Source organism: Vidua chalybeata, chromosome 5, assembly GCF_026979565.1.
Source record: "Vidua chalybeata isolate OUT-0048 chromosome 5, bVidCha1 merged haplotype, whole genome shotgun sequence".
Lineage (NCBI taxonomy): Eukaryota > Metazoa > Chordata > Aves > Passeriformes > Viduidae > Vidua > Vidua chalybeata.
In genome coordinates this window covers 66,103,490-66,128,455 of record NC_071534.1, presented here as the reverse complement: position 1 = coordinate 66,128,455, position 24,966 = coordinate 66,103,490, and the positions used below count along the sequence as shown (strand labels likewise).

Below are 24,966 nucleotides of genomic sequence, written 5' to 3'. Positions count from 1 at the left end.
CATGCCATGTACTCATCACCACTCCAGTGCTGCAGCACAGCCCATTTGGTTACTGGTGAGCAGAGCTAAATGTCACTCCTGGTCATGTCAGGTCTTTTCTCGAGGATGTGTTTCAGCCCCTTTGGAGGTGGAAGTTTCTGTGTTTTAGCAGTAGCAGTTGGAGAAAAATGACAATTCCCCCATCAATGCTCTCGTGCAATGTCTCCACAGGAAGCAAAGGAGGCCAGTGTGTGTTTGGGCTCTGCTGCAGATCAAGCACTCTTTTGTCAGCCCTTGTTTGCACAGCTGCCATGCACAGAAAACTCACTTGAAGTCCTTGGTTGCCCAGTTCAGTTTGCGCCTTTAAATCTTGGCTGGCTGTGTGTTAAAATATTGTTCAATCACAACATTGCCTTCATTCATTTGTATCATTGACGCCTTTGTAAGAGCACATGGCAGAATCATAGGCTGAAAGTCTGGAGGGGAAGCTTGATCATTTTGCATGGTTGCATCGAGCCCCAAGGTTTGTGTCTGCCTGAGGCACAGCATCCAACCCAGAGCTGCTCTGAACAGGGGGAATCCACCCTTTCTATCCATAGTTTCACAGTTTCTTTTTTATACTAAACTTTTCAAAGTTTCTTACCAGGTTTAATCCCTCTTTGTGTTTTTTTTTTTTTTTTTTTTTTTTTTTTTTTTTTTTTTTTGGTTTTTTTGTGGTTGTTGTTGTTTTTTGGTTTTTTTTTTTTTGTATACTTAAATTCCCTTGATTCTCACTCCTAGATTTATCTTCCTCTTCTTTTTCCCATGGATTGCAGCATCACATGAGAATTGTAGGGTGAAAAGTCCTGAATCTAAAAAAATAATTAGCCTCTCTTTATTTGTATTTTTAATTCTAGACAACTTCTTTCTGTATGATGGCCTCAGAATATTCCTGAAATTGAACAAAGCAGTGGTGGCTGGAGGTGGCACCTGCCCTTTGTGCCACAGATGGAGGAATTCTGGGGACACATCAGGATGTGGGAGATGCAAGCAGCACATGGGGTTTGCCAGGATGGAGGGGGATCATCAGGAAAAATAGCAAATGTGATGAACGGGAGGTTGAAAAGGTGGCAAGGGCAATTTTCCTTAGTTCATATCAATTTGCATAATGGGATCTAATTTGCTTTAGGCAAGCCCATGCTTTGATGTTCACTTTCAGGGCTTTTTTTCCTTTGGAAACAAGTAATGGGAACTGCTGTCATCCTAGCCCATGTCCATGTCCCCTGTGCTACAGCCCTAATATTGCACTATCATGTGCCCTAAAAGCACCAACGAGGTGCTTTGTGCAGAGTTAATCAGGCAGATTTATCTATTGCAGGGTGGGAGCCACATGTTGGGAAGGGAGGAGTCTGGAGAGGGAAGACAGAAGGAGGAAAAGGTCTGCAGAGAAGTAGGGTTAAGATTCTCTCACTGAGGTAGAAAGGAGAAGGAATTAAAATAATATGGCCCCTTGATTAAGATATTACTCTGGGATTGCGGAATCTTGGCCCTCTCTGCTCCATTCTCTCTTGTGACTACAGAAATACTTGTAGTTTTTCTGCACAATGCTTCCCCTTCTGTAAAGTGAGAGCAGCACCTTTAAAAATAATAAATCCTGTCAGGTCTTGAGTAGATCAGACAGTCCAGTGAGTATTTCTGCAGGGCTGCGTGTAGGCATTTGGAGGCTTAGCAGAATGAATCCTCCGAACCTTTGAGACTCGCTTGGTGCTCCTAGAAGGGGATAAAAGTGGAGTTAATTAACCCATCCCCAAATCCCTCCTGATCTGTGAGCAGCAAGTAGCTGCCACCTCACAGTGCTTTCCTTGGCTCTCGATGTACCCAAGCATCCCTGCAAACCAGAGTGAGTGTCTGCTGTTACTCACGTCTGGCACTGCTGATCTGCTTGCAGAGGAGTGGGACAAATTTGCTCCATCTCCTTTGGGCTTTGTGGTACCAATGAAACATTGTGATGATGCCACACCTGCTTGCCCAAATCCCAGGGTGTTATTGAAATGAATATTGTTCATCCTTGAAGGATTAATTATTGTGTATCAGGGTTGTAAGTGATTGCATGCTCGCGCTTTAAAAGGAAAAAAGGAGCACATGGATTTCTGTGTGAATTTCTGGAGTGAGTGGCAGAGGAGCTGCTGCTGGCAGCAGTGATCTCATCCTGGGAACCCCATGGCTGCTCTGGTCCAGCTCCAGCAACACAACCCCCAAATTTGTCTAAACTGTGGGCTTCACCCCAAGTAATCTCCATGTTGTTGATTTTTTAACTTTGAATTCCATTTTCCTTTTAGTAGCTTGTCATGTGAGAGCTCCTCTGAGTAGAGAAAAGCTGTGCAGGACAAGCTGCTTCATTTGCAGGTGTGTGATGTACACTTCCCCAGGGATATTAAACACTGCATAACACCACGACTGAGGCCTTGCTGGTCTTGGGGAGGCTGAGTCAAAGGGGAGAAAAATGCCTCCTCCCCTCTCATCATACCCCTGGAGTGCAGCAGCCACCAGCAGTTGGGGTGGTATGTACAGACACCATCTCCCAAAGGGACATCGTGCTCCAAATGCCATCATCCCTATGAGGGATGCTCTTTGTGTCCTTTGGGGGTGATTCAGCTTCTTCATCTGTCTTCTCCCAGATTACACTTCATATCTGCTGTCTTCCCACATGCTCACCTCCTGCCTCTGATTTCAGAGGGGGACAGATGGGCTCAATAGAGAGGACCCCTTGGGGCTGGGACTAAACCTTTTCTCTCTCTTCTCTGTAGCACTGAGCAGGTTTGTCAGCCCTCCCTCCAGAGCACAGGGCACGGAGCCCATTTGGTTTGCAAATCAGGGAGGGGACCGGTCCTGCGGCAGCCCCGGTGCTCAGCGTTGCATCTCTGATGAGCTCTTCCCCGGCCTCTGCCTCCCAGGCTGCTCGCTGGGGGTGACCATGTGTGTGATGGTGAGGCTGCTTTGGGGAACCTCTGAGGTTTTCCAAAATTAGAGATGCAAAGCAGTAGTGTATGCATGGTGAAAACCATACCGCAGACTGAACTGGAGGCTTTAAGCCTTACGGCAGATTGATTGTGTTAAACTGCCATCATCGTGATGGCAGGAGGAGCACAAGGGATCACGTCAGGGTGTGTGGTGCATAAAGGAAAATGGATAAATAAATATAATAGTTTTCATTAAAAATCACTAATAGCTTGAAATGTCATTTCTAACATACCTTCAACTAAACTAAACAAGGTAATCCTGCCCTTGTCCTAACTCACCCTTAAAGGGACCAGGCACTAGACCTGCACAACAAAATGAATGCTTCCAAACATTTGCTGTGTAAAGCCAAGTGTGTGGTATATTGGTTTCCTGTTGCAAATATCAAGAATTTAATTCTTTTCAGGTAGATGCAATCTACCTGAAAATTTTGCTAAAGTGGGGGATTTTCCAGCCATTTAGGTAGAGTGAAGAGCCAAGTCGTGTTTGTTGCTCTAACATCCTGCAGTGTATTACGTTTGAGTTTGCTTATTGTTGACATTAAATTTCCTGTGTGTGAAAGTCCTTGCATGAACACGGCTTTTGATGACTGATTATGGGCATAAGTTCAGGTCAGTCATAATATTTCCAGTGAATTCAGAGGAAATTGAATTAGTCTGCATGTTTGTGGGAAATATCCTACTGGGCACAATGGACCTTCTGCTCTCCACGTCATCACACAGGTGTTAGGACACTTGTGACCATAGAGGATAAGGTCCTGACACATGATTAAACATCTTAATTAAGCTACTTGAACCTAGAAACATGTGGAGAGTTTTGCATTTGCTGACAATGCATGTTTACTTTCTTTCTGAGCATACCCATCTGTTACTTAATGAGTGGCCTCTTAGAATTTTCCATCTTTCTCTTGCTCTTAAAATATTGTTTGGAACTGGTGTAATTAATGTTCTGCCCTGGACTTGCACTGGGGTAGTCTCTTCAGGATCTGCACAAGTTAAATATACCCTTTGCAAATTATTTGTAAACATTTAAGGAACAAACCCATAGAGGCATTGCTGAAGTAGCTAATTAGATGTGTGCTTGTAGAGATGATTTTTCTCTTTAGAGCTAGTGTTTTGGCAAGCAGCTTGGTGGGAATGGTGAGGATGTGAAAAAGCCATGAAGACTCTTGGAGCTGGTGCACACAGTGCTTAATGATGCTGCAGGGAAATTCGGGCATCAAGACCAGGCTTAACATCAGAGCAGCACAAAATTGGTGGGAAGGAGTGTGGGGCTGTCATATGGCTGCTGATTCCTTGTGCCAGCTTCTCCACAGGGTCAGATCCCTGCTTTCTCCCTGCCAGCCTGCACCCTGTCTCTCTCACTCCCTTGCACCCTGCAGCAAAGCTCTCCTGAGACTTCAGCCTCCAACCAACCATCTTCATTCGTGTGACACAGGAACTGCATACCTCTAATGCCTCAGATACTTAACTGTTACACATTTTGGCTACAGAGATGATTGAAAGAATTTTTTCTGAATAATAATTGTATTCTGGGCTGTGAAGCACTTTGGACTGCTTATTTTTGTTGAAAGGGTCCTAAAACTACAAGGATCATCTGGTTCCTCTCTCTCTGCCTTGGGTAGGGACAACTGCCACTGGACTAGGTTGCTCAAAGCCCTGTCCAACCTGGCTTTGAACACTTCCAGGGATGAGGCATCTGCAACTTCCTTGGGCAATTTGTGCCACTGCCTCACCACCCTCACAGTAAAGAACTTTTTCCTAGCATCTAATCCAAATCTACCCTCTTTCAGTTAAAGCCATTATCCCTTGTTCTATCACTATACATCCTTGCAAAGAGTTTATGATGTTGAATAAAACACTGACAAGTATTATGGAAATAAAAATAGCTCTATGTTTTGCAGACGTGTGAAAACAAATGAAAATCACTATTTCATCCTATCCTTTCTTGTATTTTTTCAGGATCAAGCATGAAAATATAGTTGCTCTGGAAGACATCTATGAGAGTCCGAACCATTTGTATTTGGTCATGCAGTTGTAAGTACTGAACCTAATGAAGTCTTTATATCAAAGTTGCCAACTCTTCTCACTCTGGTTTTGTTCTTTAACCCAAAAAAATGGGATATGTAAGAGGTATTTGTCTCGTGTGCTACAGACTGCAAAATCCCTGGAGGGTGGTCAAAACCAGATCTCTAGTTGTGATGTGCTGTGTTGTTGTAAAATTGGGAATTAAATTATTTTGTGACTAGTCTCACCCAAATCAAACCAGAGTGGTTTTGTGAGATTGCATCAAAAAAAAAAAGAGCAGAACAGACAGGGCAGGGGAGTGAATTACAGCTGAGAAGAGCCAGATGTGCCATAGGGAAGCCTGGAGCATCTGACAGAGGCAGCTCTGGGGTTAAATACCTCAGGGGAAGCCCTTGAGGAAAATGCTGGTCCCTTGTCTGTTGGTAAGGTCCAGGAATGCTGATGTCCTCAGAATTTGTGCTGGCATTGTGGGGAGAATAACATCCTGTAATTTCTTAGTGTTTTTGTAGCCCTACATTTCAGTTCAGAGTGCTGCAAAAGGACTTGCACAGGAGCATTGGTGTTGTACAAATTCCAACAAGCCAGCTGGATTGTGGGAAGTACCAATTTTGTGATAAGTTGATTTACAAATCCTTAGTTTTGTTTAATCTCTTTAGAAAAATAAATAGATATTATTCCTACTTAGCTTGTTTAATATAGTGTAACCATGACTTTTATAAAATCCTTGCATCCAGATATTTATTTGGGTTATCTGAAATGTAGTTCTGTAATGAGAGATGACACTGATTATATCTTGGTATAAATTTTTACTTGCTCACTATTCAACACTTACTAGGGAATTCTCTTTTCTGTTATAGCTGTACTTGTAAACCCAACCAGTTAATTTTCCAAAGGCCAAGCATTTAGCTGTTCCAGGGGGACACAGGTTCACTGCTGCCCAGTGGGGTGAGATGCCCAGCTGAAGCCAGCAGCCAGAGCCCTTCAGCAGCGTTTGGGGTAGCAGCTCCCCTGTCCCAACAAAGAGCTGTGTCCTGTGTTACAAGATAGACCAAGAGCACTAAACTGAACGTAGGGAATCATCTTTCTGCATTTTTTTTTGGGAAAGTGCTGCATTATTTCAAGGTGGAGAGGACAAGAACCCTCCAGGTTACTCAGATACTCAGCCTGAGTACTCAGGGTACTCAGGTTACTCCAAGCCAGGTACTCACCCTCATCTCTTTGGATGTTACATGAAGGATGGTGGAACCTCTGCACTGCTTCTGAGTTTCCATCAATAGTTAGGCTTGGGATCAATTGGTATCAAGAATTGGGTGGCAACACTGCAAAGTCCAGGAGGCTCAAAATCCATTTTGCTTTCCTCCTTTCATGGATTCCTGTCTGGGAGGAGGCATGTATGGATAATCTCTTGTTTCCAAGGTAACACCAACTTTTTGATACAATGGCTGTGAACCATTGCACAGCATGAAGTATCTTATCTTTTTGTTTATATTTCTGCCCTGATTTATTATTAGATTCCCTGTGGGTTTTTCAGCTTCTCATTTTTGTGTATTTCTCCTAAACAATTTCTCCTAATTTTGCATGCCTTTAAAACTTGGGTTCTGTGAAGCAGAAGGGGTTCTGCAGAAAGGATCAAGCAGCTTCGAGAAAGCCACATTTAGACTGCAAAAAAAAGAAGGGGTAAAATTAGGGCCACTCAGAGATCAGTATCATGAGCACAACAAATCTCAAATCCATATGTGCTTTTCCCTGGGTCATTGCTTGCTAAGTGGTCTCTAGCTAATACTTCCCAAGGATTATTTTGTGGTGTGGACAGCATTTTCATTACCAAACTTTAGAGCACTCCTTGCTATGTTGTGGAAAATTCACATTATACCCCTGAGCATCTAGTAGCACCTCTGTGGGAGAAGGTTTTTGAAGGCAGACCAAGCCTCCCTGTTTATGTTTGTCCTTGAGTGCATCTCCTTTTACATGAAAGCCATGCTTGTTAGCAGACCAGCTTGAAGGATAAATATCACACCTCATTTATTCTGTCAAAGATATGGGCAAGTAAAGGTCTCAGTGTCTGTGCTGGAGTTGGAAAGAAGGTAGGTTAAGAGGCAGCTGTCCATGTCTACTTGACACTTAATTTGTTCCTGCCAGTCCCCCCGGGAACACTTCCCAGGATTACATAGTTGTTGGTGAATCTGCCCTGTGTGTTTCCCAGTATATCCATGGGGAAATAAGATCTCTGGCTTTGGTTTCACCACCTTGTTTTCACATATATTGTATACAACCCATCACAGAACTGTTCAAACTGACACAATCCTCTTAGTGCAAGGTAGACCTGAAGTCCAGGTTGAAGATTGCTGGATTCAACAGCTCAGAATTTCATGTGCTCTCTGCAGGGGTTATACTGCTCCTTATAAAGGGCTGGGCTATTTTTTCTTTATTTATTTTCCCAAAATGCAAGATATTTCAACCCAGTGTTTCTAAGTTTTGCTGTCTTTCACTCCCAGCAGTGTAGCTGAGCTTTGGTGTGAGGTGGTCACTGGTGCAGCTGCAAAGCCAAATATAAATGTAGATAATCGCTGCCTCTCCTGTCATCACAAAGTTTGACTCTGCCAAACTTTTGCAGGCACTATAGAAAAATACTGTAGAACATTTGTCATATTTCCATGAGGATGATGTGCTTTCCAACCAAGAAAAAATCTCCTCCTTCCCAGGCTTGGATTTCCTATAGCACTATTAAGACCTACACAGGCAACAAAGACAAAAACTAAAATGAAACTCTCAAAGTTTCATTCCTTCTGGATGCTGCTTGAGATTTCCCCAGAGGATACTGTAGAAGACAGGGGGAAATAAATTGCTTTCAGAAATAGTTTTATTGAACAATTTTGGTGTAATAGTGAGCTCTGTTAATGAGCAGTTATAGGATTTTTGGTTGTTGTTGGTGCCATTTGGTAGGAATTACCTTACTGTATCTTACAAGTGATCTGCCTTATTTCACCTGTCAGTATAGGAAAACATCTTGATAATCTGTTGTGGTTGGTGATGTCAGATGCTAATGTTTCATTAGCATAACCATCCTCTTTGGGATGATTCATTTTCTGGATGCTGGAAAATCATGCATAAAAATGGATTTACGTAAACACATGAAATCTTAGAATCATTTAGGTTGGAAAAGGCCTCAAAGATCATTGAGTCAAACCATTAACCTGTCTCTGCCAATCCCACCCTATCTCCAGGTGCCACATCTACACATCTTCTAAGTACCTCCAGAGATGGTGACTCCACCACTTCCCTGTGCAGTCTGTTCCTGTGTTTGACAAGCCTTTCAGTGAAGAATTTTTTCCTAATAATCCAATCTAAATGTCTTTTCCACCTGAGTTTTGTGGGTCCATTTGCAAATGCTGTTTCTGACTGTGCTGCCTGTGTAGATCAGAGCAAATTTCCAAGGCTTGACTGATTTCATCTCTATTGTTCACCTGCACTGAAGTGTGAAGCAGCAGAGTCTGGTTTCCCTGAGATTTTTGTGTAACCTGTACTAGTCAAAGCCACAGGATCTGGGGCTGTTGCTTCTCCAGAAGAATATGGAACAATATTAAAAATCTATTAAGACAGTAATTTCCTTTTTCTCCTTTATTCATCCATATTTGCTTTAAATAGGTAAGAACTTAATATTTTTGCTATCTCTGCTCTTCTGTTAAAGTTGGTTGAAGTTCACCCAATAAGTCAGAAATTACTAAAGTCTGGCAAGTTGGGATGGAGAGTCACTGCATCACTGCCTTTGGAAAACAGGCTAAAAATGGGTCTAAAAGGCACCTCCAAAACATATGGAGCAGCCCAGAGTCGTGTGCAGCTAGGTAAGTAATGGTCAAAGCTGAAGACCCACCTCTGTGTTTCACTGCAATTTTTTGCAGAGTCAAGAATATTGACAAATCCAGAGGAATTCCTATCAATACTAGGATCTAGTTAAAGAAAGTGAAAACCCTAATGCCTGTCTGGTATAGTGTTCCACCTCTTTGGGGCACCTGTGATCTGATCCCCGTGGCAGGACTGCTTTACCTAGATCCTGTCAGCTGCTGTTTCTGGTTCTCCAAAGAAACCAGAGTATTTTTGCTGTGTGATGTCTTTTGAGGCTTTGGCATCTCTGCCGAGGACAAGTTTTTAGGGTGAACATCCTGTTTGACCCAACCCTGAAGTACATCTCCTTACCTTTGCAAAAAAACCCAGCCAAAGCTGAGCTAAAACACCCAACCCTGAAGTTTTCCCAGCTTGGTCTCTTAACTCTGATGAATTATTCAGATGACTTCTTTCACAGAAAAGCTGAGATGACGGGGGCTCCTTCCTGCCAGGTGCAAGTCACGCACTGAGGAAAGCTCTGCCCACAAGTTTGCAGGCTCAGAATGCCAGGGTCCCGTTCCTGCTGTTTATCAGCTCTACCCTGCCAGACCACAAGCACCTCATAAGCCTGCAATGCCTTGGGAAGCAGCTCAAACAGGCAGGTACTCACCAGTGGTAAAATCTGCACAAGATTTCGTTATTACAGGAACCACTCTGCTTGTGATTTTGCCTTTCAAGTGTATGTTTTGCTAATAAGTAAGCAGAGTGCTAAGCTGTGGTTAAGTGCTGAATTCACTTTGTTTTTTGAAAGCCCAATGCCTGAGTGCACTCCGAGAGCAGCCGAGCATGAGCTGTGTATGTAAGTGACATTTCAATGAAAATATTCAGCCTCCAAGAAAAACAACAGACAATGGAAGGAAGTGTTGTGTTTGCCAGGTTCCTTACGGAGTCTAGCGAGGGCTCGGTGTGTTACAAAACAGAGATCTGCATGCCAAGCCGGTATCGCATCAGGATGCTAATTAAAGCAAAACACAGCTCTGCCATGCCACATTCCTTAGGTGAGGCTTATTCCCCTGCTTGGGGGGTTTTGTGTAAGCTTTATGCAAAAGACAGAAGGAAATCTCTGCGCATTCACAATGGAATTTATATCATAGAACCAAGGAGTGATTTTAGTTGGAAGGGACTTCAAAGATCATCCAGTTCCAACCCCCTACCCTGGGCAGGGACACCTTACACTAGACCAGGTTGCTCAAAGCCTCATCCAACCTGGCCTTAAACACTTCCAGGGATGAGACATCCATAACTTCTCTGATCAGCCTCTTCCAGGGCCTTACCAATGGATAATAAAAGCATACTGGGCTCTTCAGGAGCAGAAAGCTAGCAGTCATTAATCCAGTATCAATTTAACATCTTTTCCTTTATGGAAAAAAAGATTATTCCATCATTTGGGTTACACTGATCAGTGCTAAATACGAAGGAGGATCTCCCCTTTTCCAATGGCAGAGAGGTTATAAGCAGACTAGAAAAGATTAATGTCATTGTAGAGACTAGGGCATGGGCAAATTTATTGGTAATAGATTAATAGACCACAGATTGATCACCAGAATGCCTTTTAGACACCTGTTACTGTGTGGAGTCTGTGTGATCCTGAAAATGTGAGTGTGCTCATTGGCTAGTCCTATTTGCCCTCAGCACTTTTCATTTTTCTTCTTGTTTTTTCTGGCTGTGGCAGAACTTTTGGTAACTCCTAGTCCCCATGTCTTCTCCAAACACAGCACTTTTTCCTGAGCAGCACTCCTGTTGCTTCCTTGTGCTTCAGCTGTGGCTAGGACCAGGCATTTTAGAGTCCCTGGGCAGCAATCCAGGCTTCTGACAGCAACAGAGGAATGGTGAGAGTCTTCTTCACCTTGGAGACTACAAAAAACTTTTTCATGATGCCTTCCAAAACCACTTAGAAGATACTGTCACCTTCAAGAGTTGTAGACAATTGTCAGCATCCTTGTTCCAAAGCTTGCACTTGTTATTTTTCCTTAGTCAAAACATCCCAGTAAGGACTCATTAGCAAGGCAACACTATGGTTTGGGGTTATTTTTTTCAATTGAAGTGACATGCTACTCCTGATGGAGAGTGGTTATCTTTTCTTCCTGTAGCCTTGAGAATAAAGAAGTAATGGAGAAAAAATTTCTCATTTTCATTGAACAGACAGCATTATAACATTGTTTGCTTTTACAGAAATGTGAAGAGTTCAGGTGAAAATGGATTTTTTTCTTTTAAGATATCTATTGTTGCAAAGCTGCTATTGTCAATAGAGAAAACAAAGTGTTTGGCCAAAATTCAAAATAAAACTTGTTCTAATATATTAAAGTTACAAAAAGATTTGAAGGTGTCATAAATTTGTTTGTTTTCCTATGTTGGTGATTACAATAAACAGAGAGTTATTTGTTGTAATGCCCACTCACCAGCAAGGGCTGGTACCAAATCCTTAGGGTGACAGTATGTGCCTTGATTGTTTATTTTTTTAATAGCAATAGGTTTTGGCAGCATCAGCGTGAGTTCCTTCCTTCAGCCCTGCAGCAGCTGCCTCACTAAGTCCCCATTTAGGGCTCTCTTGCAGCTGGGCATGGGGGTGTATGTGCCTGCTGTATAGCTTGGTCTGGAACAGGCAATTGATGGGGCAGCAATACAGATCTGCCAGTAATCCTGTATAATATCACTGCTTCCCTGAGAGCAGGAGTGAGGCTTTTCTCTCCAAACAGCAGGAAGGTGGCTATTTAGAGCCCTAGCAATTTTCTTTCCATTTTGTTGGCTTTGGATAAGCATCTCGTTCCTTTCATGCTTTGCCCAGAAGTTTCACTGCTGGTTACTTGATGTTCACGTAGTCACTGAATGAGTCTTTTAGATTTAGTTCTGCTTCTCTCAGCTCTTGGTAATTTACACTGTGGTGCACCAAAGTCAATTAAATAGCTGGTGTTTAATTCAGGTGGAAGGGCTTTGCAGCAAGGCGTATAATAAATGTTAAATCCATATATGCCACAGTGTGAGAATTCATTATGATACAGTGGGATCTCTCTCAGGCATGATGTGGAGTCATTCTGATTAAATGGTTACACTTATTTAAACAGAAAAGGCTTTTCATAACAATCTGCAAAGCTTTGAAGTGAAATAACACAGCGTTGAATCAAGATGCAAAGTGAACGTGGGCGTTCCCAAGTCCATTCTTTTACATGGAAAACATTATTAAAAGTTTTCTTCTGCAGGAAGGTTGTGCAGGCTGTGGTTAAGGGGACAGTAGGAGGCTGGTGAGTGTTACGTGTCAGCGTGTTCCAGAAGACATTCCATTATTTTGTGGCAGAAAAATAGGCTCAATTTCCCAAGCATGCTCAAGTCTCAGCTCCAGCCTAAGTTCTAGGCGGTACAGTCGGGTAAGCGACTCTGGTCAAGAGTCTGTAAGTGACTCCAGAGTCAGTGCTGGGGCTAACTTGCACATACACTTGCATTGCATTATAGCAGGTGATGATGGAGCATTATCGTCCCATTTGTATTCACTCTGAAAGAAAAGATCTCTCACTACACATTTTGTCTGCATTGCCCCAAAATCTCTGCATAGGGTGTATTTTTAAAGCCGTGTTGATTCATTTGGATTTCTGTGGCTGGACTGGGTGTCAGGGCCTTAAACAGGAGAATGTAAAACCTAGATTTTTTTGTGGAAGTACAGGTTGCTGTTTGAAACCCTGTTTTGACTTCTTTTTGCAGTACTGTAGTTGCCTCCTCTTACAGGAACTATTTTCATAGGTCTGCAGAAATACTTGCCATAGGTTTCTGCTTTAAACATTCTCCCTGGAAAATTATTCTGTGGAAAATGAATGTGGAGGATTTTGTGGTTTTCTTTTTCTTTTTTTTTTTTTTTTTTTTTTTTTTTTTTCCTGAAATACTGGTTAGGTCTGCTGTAGCCAAACTTTTACTTTTTTAAGCATTTTATAGAACAAGAAAATACTGTTGCTGGTGAAGCCTTTCTTTGATGCTTTTATAGAACATGTGCTCATTTCATTCTGATTCATGCCACATGGTGATATCTTAGCCTGTAAAGGCCATTTTTCTCTTACATTGGAGGAAAATTGTGTTCAGAGACCCAAATATTTATGTCATCTTTTCCCTTCTCCAAGACAAAATTCCCATTTGGGGCTGTGTGATCCTGGCTTAGCTGAAAAGGGCTTTCTCTACTAGTTCTGAAGATGGTTTGGAGGAGTTTAGTGTTTATTCTGTCTGATTATTCTGTTGGCAAGGAGCATTTAACCACTCTGTAACTGTATTTTCTTCATCCCTCATTGATGATACTCTAAGGAGCACTGATATCCTTGAGTGAGACATAGTGGAGCCTTTAAATGTCCAGATGTCCCTGAGGAAAGAAGATACAATTCTCCAAAATGCATTGTAAAGAAAGAGTCAGAAACACAGTTTGAAATCCACTGAAAGGGAGCTGAGATTTTAAGACCTGCATTAGCATAAACAGAGGCAGCATTACTAAAAACTGGGCTTGGCATCCGTAATATGAAAAATAAGGTAGAAAATTAAAATTCATGCAATTATTTTTCTCTGCTGTAGGGTTTTTGACATGAAAATTTTGCTGTGAGTCTCTTGCAGCTACAGAAAAGGACATATTCCTTTAGGAGAACACAGAGCTAGGCACCCATTCTGCCATTACTATGATGCTCCTTGTTGTGATGGTGATGTCAGATATACTCAGTCCTGAAGTGCATGGTCACCCTGCTGCAAAACATTACCCAGTGCCATGGGACAGGAGAGGTGTAACCATAATTAAGCAATGCTGAGCAAAGAGAGAAATTACCTTGCTCTGATTGCTCACCAGGTTTATCTGCAGGAATATTTATCTCACTGCAGCCCAGGGTCTTTCCTGTTGATTAAGGCTTGTTTTCCTGTAAGTGTGGGGCAGGACCACTTGCAGAAAGTGCTTCTGACATTTTGCTTCTTGGGGCTGAAAACTCCCTGCCAGAGACTTTTAAATCTGCTCTTTTCAGATGCTTTTGAAGATGGATTTGCTGTAGAGAGATTTTGCTTCCCATTGATGCTGTCCTGCCTTGTCTGAAGGGTGGCGAGGGAAATGTAGGTTAGCTCTCTGTCACTGATGATTGTATCACCAGAGGAAATGTATTTTAAAAGGCAAATTTCCTAGAGAAAGGCATTTTATTTTGTACTCCCTTCCTCTGCAGCCTAACATGGTTGCAGCTGGAATCCCTCTCCTTGCTATTGACGTGTGGCCACTGTCAGGAGAGCCATGGCAGCTCCTAGAAACAGCAAGTGGGAGCATTTTGGGGAAAGAGCATTCCTCTGATGTGTGGGGGCACTTATTTTATAATGGAATGGGAGTGAGGAGTGCTCATGCCTACAGACAGGAGCAGGCAGGGTTGCTGCTGGAAGCGATTCACACCAAGATGGAGAGAGGTGCTTTTGAGCAGTCTCTCCTTTAATCCTGGTCCCATCTAAATTAACTAAAGAAATGTGCTCCTACATTCATGGCTGTGTATGTTTGAAAGTTTAGAGCAAAAAGGCAACAGTTTGCACAACACCACACATAAAAAAAAGTGGAAAGGAAAGGAAAAATGACAAAATAAATGATGAGCTGCTCTCTGTTCTTGGCTGAAGGTCTAGAGCTTCTCCCTGGCCTGAATTTCCTTGCAACTTGCTGCGAAATGTGGCCAGGTGATAGTCATATAATAGATTTCCACCTCTGGCTGAGCTTCCCTGAGCACATGCCTGTGTTCAGCTGACTCCACTTGGCATGTGTCTTCATCCAAGGGGTTCTTCCTGCACAAGGTGTTTCACTGCAGGTTTCCCTGGTCACACTGGTGGACATACTGTTCCCCAAAATGGCAGCAGCACAGTGTGCCAGAGACACTGGAAGCTTTTCTTGTTACTTGTCTCATGTTCTGCTCTAGGTCACCTAAAGCCAGTCTGTTTGTACAAGCCCTTGGGTGCCAGTGGGAGGCAGGCACAGCAATATTTTATTGCTTGGTCACTTTGCCTGGTGTGTGATGGCCTCTGGCAAGGCAAATGGCATAAAGGTGTGCCTCTGCCATCGTAAAGGACCACTGAAAACCTCGGTGGGCCCTTAATGAATCAGGAAGGGTTGTTTGGCTCTTAATTCTGGTGTGTGGCTCCTGGCACAGCCCTGGAACAGGGGCTCCCAATGCAACCCCAGGGACAGTGGCAGAGGAGGCAGCTCATGGCTCAAAAGAGGAGGAGGGAAAAGCAGAAGCTGAGCCATATGGAAGAGAAAGGAGAAGCAGATACAGCATCTCAGTGGTAGGTGCTCATTAGGCTGTCTCTGATGTGCTGGGAAGGCTGAGTTTATCCTGCTAAAGAAATTCTAATATTCTTCTCTAAGCTGAAAAATGTAGCAGAGTGGGTAAAGGACAGGGCTTTTTACCTATGGAAAAATATTCTAGCCTGTTTACCAACAATGTGTAACAGGAACCAGTGGCTGCTGTTCTTGAAGTCTTTGAGGATGTTTTTGTGGTTAGAGCACACAGATCTGAAAATCTGGAGTTCTTGTCTTACTCTGTCATTGATTTACATTGTGGCCTCAGATCCCTTTGTCTTTTAATTTCCCTGCTCGCAAAAAGAGAATACCTTCCTAATTAATTCTGGGTAAGATTGGGTTTTTGTTTGTTGGGTTTTTTTCTCTTGAGTCAGTGCTGCTCTTCTGGAGTAAGTTGTTAAAAGAAATAAGAGTACTGAAGTCTGGCCTCTGGTGTTCACTGAGGAGCACTCTGATCCATCTTTGTAAAAGTGAATGGACTTGTTTGCTAGGACCTATTGACTGTTGTGAAAAACATATTCAGGCATGCCTTAATCCCACACTCTGCAGTAGCTGTGCAGTGGCTTTACCCCTCCATCCCATCCATGTCTGTGCAGAAACCTGCAGCAAACAGAGCCCAGGCTGTCTGGTGACTCAGTGTAACAGCATGACTGGTGATGGCCATCATCATTGCATAGATTTATATATCCTTATGATGTAGGTATGTGGAAATCTCAAGCAGCAGATGTATGACAGCCAGAGTTAAAAATCCACTTACATAAAGCCAGGATTTCACCTACTGTGCATAGATGTGGGGGCAGCCAAATGCATCATACCATCAATGGAGGGAAACAAAAAGAGTCATCAGTTAAAACTTGGTAAGGAAAAGCCATAAAGCAGCAGCTTAAACTCAGGCTGGATAGAAACTGAACAGCAGTATCCTGAATTTTAATGCTCATTTCTTTGTGCTGCAGGGAGGTGGAAGTGGTTATTGCAGATATGGGGATGTAGGAGCAATGTGCCAAAGCACATAGTACAGGGGGGTCCAGCACCTCTGCTCATGCTTCTCCTGTGCAGTGTGACTGGATCTGTGTGGAGGCAAGGGGTGGTGGCTGATTTGGGAATTCCCAGTGTGACTGGGTGCCCTTCAACTCAGAAGGAAAGTCATACTTGTGTCTCGTCCCCATCTCGCTCTTTGTGCATGCAAAGGAGTAAGCTCAAAGTGATGGGTGTCCCAGAATGCATTACAATAACAAGTAAGATAACTAGTTAGCAGCTCTATGTTTGGAATACTCACTGTCCTAAATAATAAACACTGGAAAGGGCCTTTGGAGAAGGGTGCTTGGGGCCATAAGATTATACTTAATACATAAGTGTAATCAGACCCACCAACCCTGCTGTGAAAATTGTCTGAGTGTGCTTGGGCATCATATTCCCACTCTGGGGGTGGATATAAATGATCTTTTTGAATCCTATCTCTACCAATAAATACAAAAGGTGTGTATTGGTGCTGTCCACTGAGCTGTGTGCAGGCACTGGCCAGGAGGATGGCTGGCCCAGGGTGAACTAGCTCAGGGGAACATGCCATCAGCCCTGTCAGTGTGGGCAATTGTGGGGGTGTGCTGTTTCTGTTCAGGGACAGACCAGGCACAGCTTCCAGGCCCCTGCTTCTCCTTTGGGAAGTGAAAATAATAGCCTTTTTTGTCATATGTGGATGCTGTGAGTATAAACATGTTAAACCCTACAAAGTTTTGAGATAATAATATCAGTTTAGGCATGTAAGTGCCTCGGACGAATATATTGTGCAAACACCAAGTGGATTAAAGTACAACTTCTGGCACTGTGATATTGCTTAAAGGCTGGTTTAGTTCCATTTCAAAGGATTTCTCAAAATAAATCGTCTGAATCCTGCTCCCTCTGAAAAAAAATATGGACACTGTCACCAAAAAGCCATTAAAAGAGAAAAGCAAAGCATCTAAAAGCTTTCTCCTAGTTTAAATTTTTAGATTTCAGAGTGGGAACAACTCTATTTATCCATTAAGTGTTGGTCTGGCACCACTCTCCATCACCCTGTGGCACAAATCACTGCACCAGGAGCTCCTTCTGGCACGCTCTTTTCAGAGCTTTCTGACACAATTCAAACTTCAGCCTGTCCACAGTCTCACCACTGGCAAGAACACAAGGGTCACAGAAGTTTGCAGAGTCACATTCTGCCACCTAATTCCCACCTGTGGATGCCAAACTTTATTTAGCCACAGGTGCCTCTACTCAGTGATTCAGTCTTTCCCAAGGGCAGGTCAAGGAGGAGAAGAAATGGGAGAGGGAACCCCAGCTAGCAGCAAGAGAATTGGCTCTGTGGCAGGAGAATTGCCTCTAGGTTTGAGATGCTGTGTGGTGTACCCTCAGTCATGCATACGCCACGCCATGTGGCTGTGAATGCAAAATTTACTTCCTTGCTGTTTACTTAATCTACAGCCTCTTGGTAGTAAATTATATTCATTGCCTCCAGTTCCTGTTCCTGTGGAATAGTTATTTGCAAGGCAAAGGAAATACTTACTGGTTTTATTCTGTTTGGACTTTGAATGCATAAAATAGTCCATTTTCTTTAGTCTGAAGACACAAGTGCCCTTTAGAATGTGAATATTAATGTGAATAAGCATTTCTTTCAGCAAAAAAACATTTTTTCCCCCAAAGCCTATCTTCTTTTAAAGAGTTGGACATTCCTTATGGTTTTCAGAGAAATTCCTAAACCAAAAGGTATCCTACTTCCCTTCATCTTGAATTCTTACTCAGCAGATAGCATCAGATTCCAGGGTAGCTTAGTCTTGCACAATTAAGCTGTGAAGCCTTTGCCCTGTAGAACTCATTGGTACAGAGAGGTGAAAAGCAAATACAGTTTCTTGTGAGGTTTTACTTCTGGCAATATGTTCAGAATTTCTTTTGAAGATTCTAAAATTTTATTTTCTGGTAAGCGTAGAGTCACTGAAGGGTTTGAATCAGAAGGGACTTTTTAAAAATTATCTAGTCCAACCACCTCTGCCATTGAGCAGGGACATGTTTCATTAGATGAAGTTGCTCAAACCTCCATCCAGCCTGACCTTGAACACTTTCAGTCTCTTAATTACATGTCTGAATGTGTGGTGAGGACTTTGCCTTGGCTCCCACAGAGAGACAATGTGATGGTGTCAGGCCACGCAGGGTGTTCCAGCCAGGCTTCTGCAGATGAATCATCTGAAGGGCAGTTTTTGAAGGATTGGGCTCTTGAATTTGATTCACTCTCCTTGGCAAGCTGAAAATAGTGTGCATTGTTCTCATAATCCTTAGCAACTTGAAAACTGCCATGAATTGAATACATTTTAATCTTTACCTACAGCAAGGAAATAGGCTAATTCAGTTATTCCTGCAGTTCCTTAGCTAATGTTAATTAACTGATGGTTTTGTATTTTTCCAGCAGTTTTCTAAACATTTCCCTTATCATTTCAATGAGCCCTTTATAAATTTGAGGCATAGTGAATAGATTTATTTCTATCATGGGCATTAATAAGTCCAAGCAATATGTTAAAATATAACGGGCCAGGAAACAAAGACCCACTCCCACAATCTTATAAATCATAGATTACCAAGATTAGTAATCCCCTGGATATGATTTTTGCAGGGAAGTTGTCAACAGTCATGTTATGGAACAAAAACAAATCAAGATGAGGTTGAGAAGTGGTACTGCACATTGGTGGAGTTGTAGGGTACATACAGGACCGAGACCACAGACCCACCAGATATAACAATTATGTACCAAATTGATCTGGATGACTGAATTTCATCTTTGCCTATTCCTAGTACGGTCTTGAGCTGCACTTTCTTTATTTCCTCTGAAATACACTCCTCAGTTGATTTACAAGTAACTTATGTGTGGACAGATAAATTGTTGAAAGCCCTGGGTAGGTAACTTCAGTCCCCTGTGCTTAAAGGTGTAAGTGTTGTAATACACTTAGGAAGATTATCTCTCAAATGGCCAGGACAAATGACCACAGATGTTGTGTGGTGCAGAGGAAACACCAGAAGTCTGCATTAGGGTAAATTTTGTCTTCAAAAACAAAGGAATGGCTGTTCTTTGGCTACAGTGATGTGGTGCTTACTACCAGTTTTGTGGAGGGGTTACAGTTGTGTCTTGAAACAACACTGATTTCTGCCATAATCTGGCCCCTGGGCTCAACTGTGTTGACCAAAGACTTCCCTCTCCTGTCAAAACTGCATTAAGCAATAGGCTGATGAAAATTAACAACCATCAACCCCCCTGAGACCATTGGATAATCTCATTTCACATTCAGCAAGGAATATTCTCTTCCTTTTACCTTTACTTGGTACAAACCAAACACCTCAAAGGGACCTTTGAGGACTCTGTGGAGAGACTGGGAGGAAGACAGAGAGCAAACAGGACTAGTGGGATGAGGATGGTGGCGAGCAGCACTGATCTGCTTTACCCAGCCAAGGAGTTGGTATCGGCTCTGACACTGCCTGGGGCTTTCTCAACCCTGCAGAATGCAGAGACTGTGTGTCCATGCTCACATCTAGGGGCACAATCTCTGGCTGAGTTCAACTAGGAATTTTCTGCTAACTTTAATGGAATCAGTCCTGTAGGTGAAAGTTTAGGTTTTGCCTCCAGAAAGAGCTGTAGTAATTGAAAAAAAAAAAAAAAAACCAAACAAACCAGCATTGCATGGGATGGTAGAGTGGTTGTGATAAGCTAGGGAAGTAAATACTTTGGTGGACAAAATTTGCAGATAAAAGGGTAGGAGCAGACCAAACCTGCTGCTTAGATGAAGAATTCTACCCAGGCCTGTCTGTTTCAGGCTTACTAAACAGAGAAGGCAAAGGGCTCATTTATGACTCCTCGGCAAGCCTAGGGCAAACTTCACCTACCCTGCTTGTGGCCAGGCTGCTCTGCACCCCCTGTACATCCACAGCACAGAGCAGTGGCCCTTGTCTCCTTGAGGCCTCAGATGGTGCCATGATGTCCCTCAAATATGATCAATATGCTGCTGGGCATTTTCCAGGTCAGAGGGTATCACAGCATGAGAAGGACCATGTTGCAGTCCACTTTCACAGCATGGCACAGAGTGTGTGACCAGTGTGGGAAGCTGGAATGTGTTGGAGAGAGATTTCATTGTACTGATCCAAACCAGAGCCAGGGTGTGACCGAGGAGGTCACTCATTCCATGTCAAAGTGAGTGCTTAGGTTCATTTCCTGGCCATTCTTTGGTTGGCTTTTGTAGATGTGTCCTACATCTTCCTCCAAGGAGAGGGAGACCCCAAAGTCCTGACAGTGGATCAGCATGGTCAGATCCTCAAGCAAATCCACGACCTTCTTGAGAGGACCTTCATGTGTCCCATCCCAGTCAATTTGAGGACTGGAGAGGAGGGGGCTTAGGGCAGGACTTGGTGTCTCTGGTCGTGGAGGCCGGGCTGGTTGCTCCTGTTCCAGGGCAGAGAGGACGCTGCTGATCCCGAGCTGAGCATAGCAGCTGGTGGGTAGGAGTCAGTGCTGAGGCAGCATCTTGTGCTTCCCCGGCGGTGTGAAGAGCTGCTCGGCCGTGAGGGAGGCGATGAGGGAGTAAGCTGGGAGGAAGCTGTCACGGATCTGCCTCTCACTGCTGCTTGCTGTCCTACGCTGGCTGAGTCAGAGCTGGCGGGAAAGGCGAGACACTCGGGGGGTCTCTGGGAAAAGTCCACACTCAAAGACAGTGAGGAAGGGAGAACCAACAGGACCCCCAGTCAGAGGGCCTCAAGCCTCACAGCCTGTGCCTGGTGTTGCAGAGCGGACGAGGATGAGGAAGACTATGCTGGAAGGCTGTGGTGTGCAGGAGCTGTGTGCTGTCTCACACCCCTGAAAATCATGATTTGAACATCATGGTTGGCTGTTAGGAGGCTCAGCCTTCAGCATGGACCAAGCCACCACATTTGAGCTGCTGAGAGCAGCAAGATGTGCAATCTCCAGGACAGCATCCAGTGAGTTTCCTTTTCTTGCTGCCCTTCAGCCCTCATGTCGTGGGTTCCCTGGCACTCACATGGCCAACCCAGCACTCAAGCACTGTTCTGATCAGTAACACTTTTAAAGAGTTCTCTGGGAGCTACTTAATGTATTTTATGTCTTTTATTCTCAGTTCAGATGTGCAAAGCCAAACAGGGTGAGCTCTGAAATCAAGTTTATGTCGGCAGTAATCCAGAGAAGAATTAACAAAGGCTTCAAAGTTAAATTATCCAAGATAGCGTGTCAAGCCATTGAATTTCAGTTCAGCAGCATGCCAAAATATTCCAGGATGTCTTTTATGATGTATTTCATTGTTTCTTATAATTTGAGTAGTAGGAAAGTGATTAAATATAAGACTGCATCCCTCTGTTTCTCTTTGATTCACTGTCTGAAATTTCAAGATATTTAAAAGGTATTTATACTCATACATTTATGCTTTTGCAGTCATTCATTTTACTGTGCAGTTTTAAAGTGATTCAGTTCAGCAATTAAGGTCTAAACTAAATTGTCAAACACACAAAAGGATATTTGCATGTGTTACTTACAGCATCCATTTCAAGCTGATTTCCCAGAGAGAAACATGGGCCTTTCTGTTCCTTCCCCACGTATCTCCTAACAATTTTTGAACCATTGGCTACATCAGAGATGTATCTGATGGAGGAGTAGAGTTATATCTTGGATATAAGTGGATTCATGTGTGTTTTGTGTCGGTATCTCCCTGCTAAAGACAGATCCTACAACAGTGCCTTCAACAGAAGGAAATACATATATACATATTCCTGTAAGGTTTGAAAGTGGTAGCATGTGCCCCATAAACAGCTCAGTGTTTCCTGGTGACTGAAACAGAGGGGTGTTTCCTTTCCAAGTATAGAGTGGTTATTTTGAGGGCTTGACAGGGGAATGTAGAGTTTCATGCATCACCCACGATGTTTGAAAAAGCATTAGGATATTGAGACTATCCGAGACAAGAAGTACAGAAATGTTTTAAGAGGCTGGCAGAAATGCCAGAGAAGAGTTTAAAAGAGCTCAAAAGGTTACTTTGACCAAGCAGTGATGAATACAGGGTCTGTTATGCACAGTATGTGGTGGATGCAGGCTGCTAGGGGAGAGAAACTGGCTGCTGTTGAAAAACGGTGACAGACTTTTCTGATTCCAGACTCTGACTGCAGGTGTTAAAAAAGCCAGGAGAAAATTCCTGTGGTGCTGTTAACCTGCAGCAGCAGCAAGTATGGCTCTGCAGATCTCTCTGTTTCTCAAGAAGAAACATCAGCAAACCCCCAGTCTAGGACTTAAGATGCACCAAGAAAAATAAAGGTTGGATATTCGGAAAAAGTTTTTTACGGAAAGAGTGATAAAGTACCAGAATTGTCTGCCTGGGGAGGTGGTGGAGTCACCATCCCTGGATGTGTTTAAAAAAGATTGGATGTGGCACTCAGTGCCATGGTTTAATTCAGGTGTTAGGGGATGGGTTGGACTCTATGATCTTGAAGGTCTCTTCCAACCCAGTGATTCTGTGATTCTGTGACACCATGCTCTGGGAGGGCATTCGGGTTAAAAGCTTACGTGTGCATGTGGGACGTTGCTCAAAACCACTGAAGTCACAGTGAGTTTTTCCATATGCTCAGTGAGCTGTGATTCAGGCTCTTACTGAGGTGAGAAGGAAGTATCCATTTTTTTCAGGGAAAAGTAAATACTGGCTGCAGAAAATTCTGTTCAGCAAGAAATTCCAAAGAAAACTTTGGAGCTCATCTCTCCTGTGACATTAAGTTATGGTAATTTTAACATATTCTTTTGAATTTTAGAAGACAGTAACGTGTGCTCCATAAACAGATCAGAGTTTCCCAGTGGCAGAGAAGAAGTGTTTGTGGTTTGGGTGTTAGTGATGGGGTTTCCAGATGCCCTCAGAAGGAGAAGGAGATCCTGACAGGGTTTGTGATATAGCAGCAGTGGTGATTCCAGTGGTAGCTCACAGAGGAAGAGCATGAGAATTTGAGAAGCATCCCATTGGGTACAAGACCTTTGGGAACAGCCACACTCTGAAAGGACATCAAAAGCTGAGGTTTCTGTGGTGGTACTGGGTTTGAGACATCCACCTCAGAGAGGGTAGGAATGGTGTGAATGGAAGAAAAGCATGAAAGAAAGGAAAATTTTATTATGAGTATTTGGACACTTTCCTAGTAGTTGAAGTTCTCTGAATGAAATGTGAGCAGATCTGTCACTCAAAGCTGAGCAGTACAGAGAAGTGGAGAGCAATTCTGCAACTCAGAGACAAGAATTAAAAATTTGATGGATAGAATGATGCAGGAGTTTTTCTCCCTACTTCTGTTTGAAATTGCATCTAATGCCAAGAAAATGAGAGCAGAAACTGGCTGAGATTGCCGATACATTGGGTCTGCTTCCCCGAGATTTGTAATGGGCCATATAATGAATTTCCTCCTAAAATTTTGCATAGTACATTTTGTGTTTTAGTGATGGAAAACTTGTCTCAGGCTGATTCTCCTCTGGAGTAACAATTTTCTGAGTAACATTTGTCTTCAGATTTTACCATTTTATAAATGGCTTTGTTCTGTTTTCCTTTTTCCAAATACAAAAATTCACTCTGTAAAAGAAAATTCTTTCAAGATCTAGTCTGAGTATAGAAACTACTTTTGTGCAAATCTGAATATAAACTTAAGAGAAGAGACCAACTAAACCTCTTGAGGATATTACATCAATCTCAGAGTCAATAAGGTGGAAGAGAATGTGTTTTAGATTTTATATTAACTTCCTTCAGACTAAGAACCATTTTTCCATGCACTTCAGTTTCCATCTCATTAATTTATTAATAATTAATCATCTGAAAAATAAAAGATCTGTTATTTCTCATATAACGTCAATCAATAGATTTCTAATTAACCAGCCTTGGAGCACTGAGAAGCAGTTGCTCCAGCAACTGTTTCTACTACCAGCAATTTTTAGTTGGAGAAATAGTGCTTAATTGTTTTTCTGTTCCAGAACAGAAACCAGAGGCCAGCTGAGATTTTTTTTTTTTTTTAGCACAAGAGCCAAATCTGAGGTGGCACCCTGGGTGCATCTCCAGCACCATAGGGCCCATGTATGTGCTCTAGGTGGATCCTAGTTTGTGGGGTGATGCATCCCATCCTCTTTTGGTTGGAAAACCTGAGAGGATGGACAGGGAAGGATCCATCCATGCTCCCAGCCTGACTCTGGGGATGCTGTGATGCTGAGAGGTTAGTAAGGCATGGATACACTGCTCTAACCCTGGATATCTCACAAGTCCTGGAGCTCACAGATCAGAAAAACAGCAGAAGGTGATGTGAAACATTTGGAAGGGGAAAATATGCTGTAGGGCACAGAAGGAGCCTGTGGTGGTGTCAAAACAGAAAGACACAATTTTCAAAACCCAGCTTTACCCATTTCCAGGCTGAAGCTGTACAGCCAGCTACTCTCCAGCACTTCAGAAATCTCCTGTGATTTGCTGGAAGAGAAGGTGTTAAAGGTATATTTCATCTTGTGATCCTGCAAATGCTTTCTGATGTAACTTTGTCCCCATAAATATCCCCCTACACATGGAACTGAGAATCACATTCTCATATTATAGCTCCCGATGTGCCAAGTGCCTCAGACTAAAAGGATCTCAGTCCATGGAAAATATCCCTAGAAAATATTTCCAGACTGATCAGTGTGCTCTTTTTATTTTATTTTAAAATAAATCTTTCCTGGCTAATAACTGGAAGGACAGCCGTGTGTATGGGGTGAAACTGCAGGAGCTCTTTGGCAATCTCAAATTCTGCCTGCTA

General features: G+C 43.0%; 1 protein-coding gene across 3 annotated transcripts in view; it reads left to right on the top strand.

Annotated features, from left to right (window-relative positions):
* Positions 1-24,966, top strand: part of CAMK1D (calcium/calmodulin dependent protein kinase ID) — a 207,892-nt gene that overhangs the window by 119,391 nt on the left and 63,535 nt on the right. For all 3 annotated transcript variants that reach the window (XM_053942987.1, XM_053942986.1, XM_053942985.1), the window contains exon 3: positions 4,938-5,012. In XM_053942987.1, coding sequence (XP_053798962.1) covers positions 4,938-5,012 — 75 coding nt within the window. The remainder of the gene's footprint in view (positions 1-4,937; positions 5,013-24,966) is intronic.